The sequence below is a fragment of the Bison bison genome, unplaced genomic scaffold, assembly GCF_000754665.1.
Source record: "Bison bison bison isolate TAMUID 2011002044 unplaced genomic scaffold, Bison_UMD1.0 scf7180017864471, whole genome shotgun sequence".
Taxonomy (NCBI): Eukaryota; Metazoa; Chordata; class Mammalia; order Artiodactyla; family Bovidae; genus Bison; species Bison bison.
This window is the reverse complement of record NW_011495032.1, coordinates 28218802-28222716: the sequence shown is the minus strand read 5'-3', so window position 1 is coordinate 28222716 and position 3915 is coordinate 28218802. Positions and strand designations below refer to the sequence as shown.

The 3915-nt window shown below is 56.7% G+C and overlaps 1 protein-coding gene across 4 annotated transcripts in view; it reads right to left on the bottom strand.

The window, feature by feature from the left end:
* Nucleotides 1-3244, bottom strand: part of NRP2 (neuropilin 2) — a 120437-nt gene extending 117193 nt beyond the window's left edge. For all 4 annotated transcript variants that reach the window (XM_010861026.1, XM_010861027.1, XM_010861028.1 and 1 more), the window contains exon 1: nucleotides 2292-3244. In XM_010861026.1, coding sequence (XP_010859328.1) covers nucleotides 2292-2364 — 73 coding nt within the window. In that variant the 5' untranslated portion in view covers nucleotides 2365-3244. The remainder of the gene's footprint in view (nucleotides 1-2291) is intronic.
* Nucleotides 3245-3915: the final 671 nt, after the last annotated feature.

Below are 3915 nucleotides of genomic sequence, written 5' to 3'. Positions count from 1 at the left end.
GCCGTGGCCACGAGGTTATTTGCTCAATTGCTCCCTCGCTTGCTCCTTCCGCCCTCCCCCCAACCCCACCCCAACTCGTCGGAGTGGGTTTCAACCGTCGCTGCAGGCTGGGCCCGGCCCACTCTCGGCCGGCGCGCACCGGGTGAGTCAGAGGTCTAGCTCGGCCTCGCCCTTTGCTACTCGCTGCCAGCTCCCCCGGTGCCAGTCGGTTATTCCGACCAAAAGCCCTAGCAGCCCGCGGTTCGCGATCGCCTTTTCTAGGGACTGGAGAATATCCACCCCGGGCGGGTCCCAGCTCCGCGTCCCATAGGGACGTCCCACCCTGGGTCCGAGGCTGCCTGAGGCCTCAGAGAGGGTGACCGGCCCGCGCTCCCGCCTCTGGGCTTCTCTAGAAGTGACGCAGCGCGGCCCGGGGCTGGGGTGGGAGGGGGCTCTGCGGAGAGCGCGGGAGGCAGGTGGCAGAGCCTGAGTGGGGTTGAGCGGGTGTCGCGCATACACGTACACACTCCGCGCAGCGCTCGGGGACAGATGTGAGAACATCTGGGGTACGAGATGGCCCCTGAGTCTTTACCACCCCTCCCACTCCGCACAGCACACAGAACCTGAAGTTGTGTGTGTGTGTGTGTGTGTGTGTGTGTGTGTGTGTGTGCGCGCGTGCCGATGTGTACGCCAGTGTGCGCGCACTCGCGCACCCGGGCCTACCGGAGTCCGTGCCTGAATACATAATGTACCGTGGGCATCCTCGCCGCGCGCGCACGCGGACACACACACACAGCGAATCACACAAACATCCATAATTTATGCCGCTTTCAGGTCTGTGGGAGGTAATTTAATTTCGCCTCAAGCTGGGAACTTAGAATTAAGAGAACAGGGAACTGGAAGCCACAGGAAATTTCCCCAAGTGGGACCTGCACCCATCTCTTTGATACGATTTGCAGCTGCTCTGAAGACCATTTATGGCAGAGAAAAAAGCAGCAAACGTGTGTGTCTGGAGAGTAAGGGCGTTCACGTATCTTTCTTTCCCTCAAATAAACACTCAAGCTTCAAGTGGGGCGCGTGCCTGTGTTGGGGAGTGAGAATCAGAGTCCCCGGCTCCCGCAGGATCCGCTAACCCGCTGTCATGGGGAGGACCCGGGAGGCTGTCAGGGGTTCATGCTACCGCTGCGGTGGCAGCCTTAGACGTGCCTCCGGGTAAGGGCACTCCAGGAAGCGTTTTTCTCCTCTCTCTTTTCTCCATTTCCTCCAGGGATGCTTTCCCCACTTTCAGTCACCTGTAGCAGCTTTTAAGAGTTTTGTCAGATTCCAAAGACTCTTGTCAGAGGGGAGAGAGGCTCAGCCCTGAGAGAGTGGTGTGGGGAAGCAAGAACGTGCCCCACTAGATTTTCTGGAACCAGAGAGCCCTTCTCAGAAAGAGCAGTGCCCCTGGCCAGCCTCCACTCCCCCCACCCCCCAAATGCTTGCTCCAGACCATTCTGGGCCTTGCAGTGCTTATCTCTGCAGTCTGTCCACACACCCTTTTTGGCAGTGGTTGAGAACAAATTCTACCCAAAAGTTTCTAACCACTTCACAAGAGTGAGAGACCTTTGAGGGCCACGCAGTTTGTTCTATCTAATACTAGTTTTAAAAAGAACATACGATTTACTTCCCCCAGAAAATATACGGAGGCAGGAAAGAGAACTGGATGACCAACCGCCTCCGTTGGCAGCAGCGCCCAGCCCGGAACCGAGCCACAAGACAACTTGCTCCATCAGCCTGAGCCCAATGATTCGGAGGCTCATCCACACATTCTGCAAAGAAGCCACAGCATTGGAAAACCCAAACTAGATTCTTGTATTTCCCAAGCCCTTCAGTTAACATTGCTCAATGTAGCTAAGTGGAGGGAATGCAAATGATTTATATTTCGCTGGCTAGGTTGAAGAAACTCATGGGAGATGTGTTCTGCTTCAAGACAGGGGAAAAAAAATTCCCCAAAACTGTAATGCAAAGGCTTTGTAGTATTTTTAAACCTTTGATTCAGTCCATATGTGACATCTGAACACCGCCAAATTCTGTCTATGTTTCAAAACACACACACAGTCACATACTCCTAGCAGGAAAGAAAAGTTGGGTTTTCGCAGCAGTGGTGGTATAGGGAGGGCCGACTGGGATCTCTCTCTAAATTATTCAGTATTGAGCGATCCTCCTTCTCTTGCCATTGCGTGTGGCCCCCTGCGTTAGCAGTTGTTTTTAAAGGTAAAGGCATGCTGAAATGAATAAAAAAAAAAAAAAAAAAAAACTTTCGGGGGGCTTACCTGCTTGGCCTCTCACTTCATGTCCTGAAAAGTAGAGAGCTAGGAAAATCCAGGTGAGAGGAAACATATCCATTTTGGAGAAGGTTTTCTCCAGAGCTGTTTTTATAGATTTGTTGTTTAATGGTAAGTCTTTGTGTTTTTCGCTCCCTTGTGTTCTTCCTTAGTGTCCTCTGCAAAGGTTCCTACCGGTCAGTGTTTCCCTTCTGAGTCCTGGCGGCCTGTCGTCACCTTTCTTCTTGCTGGGTCCCCACCTCACCAGGAGGAGGGTAGCTCTTGAAATCAGCAGAGAGGGAGCAAGCCGGGAAGAGAGGATGGATTTCCTCTCTTAAAAACAAAACGCATCTATGTCCTCTCCAGTTCCTCAAAGTATCATTTCCTTTATCCTACAACATCCCGAGTATTTCCCGTTAGCCAAGCGTAAAAACAAAAAATAATAATAAAAGAATAAAAATACAAGCCAAGACTTGCCTTGGGCATCACACGGCCCCCAGGCAGCTGTGTGATCTCAGAGGCGTACACTGACATACATCCCTCGGCACTGGGGACCCGCACGCGGGCGGAGGCACAGACCGCCGGACGGCCCGAGCGCAAGGCGGCCGCCCAAGCTCTTGCCCTCGCCGGGTTCCCCTAGCGGGAGCCTCCCCTAACGGCTACACCCGCTTGGCCAGCCTCGCGAGGGGAGTCTGAGGAAGGAAGCTGCTGCTGCTGCGGCTGCGGCTGCTGTGGCTGCTGGTGGTGCGGCGGCGGCGGCGGCTGGGATCGCTTGGGAGTGAGCGAGCCCCTCTCCGAGTTCGCCCGCGCCCGCCCTCACCTCCACCTCACCCAGCGCCCGGCAGAGTGTCTGCGCGTCTGAGGATGTGCTGGGGGCGGGCTGCGGGCTGGTGCCTAGCTCGCGTTCTCTGCTTCCCCTCTGGCTCCCCCCGCTGCCTTTTCAGGCCGAGCAGCATGTGGATGTCAGAGCCGCGGCAGAGCTATCCGATTACGCGCCGGCTCAGGGCCCGCCCCTTCTGTGTTCCTGATTAAAGAGGCAGCCGCGGAGACGCGCGGCGCAGAGGCGAGTGCCGCGGCACCCAGCTTGGGAGGGGCGGCGGCGGTTTTCCCCCGGCAGCGGCCGGATCAAAGTTAAGGCAGCTCCCCCCTCAAGCCACCCATCTCCCACCCAGCACCTCCCGCCCACCCTGGCACCTCCGGGGCAGGGTTTCGCCAGGCCGCCCGTGCGTAATGCCCTGCAGAAGGAGCGCCCCCAGGCACCTCCCGGGCGCGCTGCCCTTGGCCGCTTGGCCCCCGTCCGAGGGAGACTCCGCGGGAAACGGAGGAAATTCTTGTCCCCCCTCCCCCGATTCCCCGACTCCGGTGCCACACACGTAGAGCCCAGCACAATGCCACGCGCAATGGCGTTACAAGAGGAGTTGGGTGGCGTTCGGTGTTTGGAGCAGGGAACCCGGCAGCAGCTCAGCCATGCGTTCGCACCGGCAGCAGTGCGTGGCGGCGACACACACGTTCAGCCCTGGCTGAATAAAACCCCAAACACTCCTTGCGTTTACTACTCAGATCCTTTGTTTTGTCCCAAACATACTCCTCTCCTCTCTGCGTGAGGATTTAGTTTTTCCTGCGTCCCTAACTT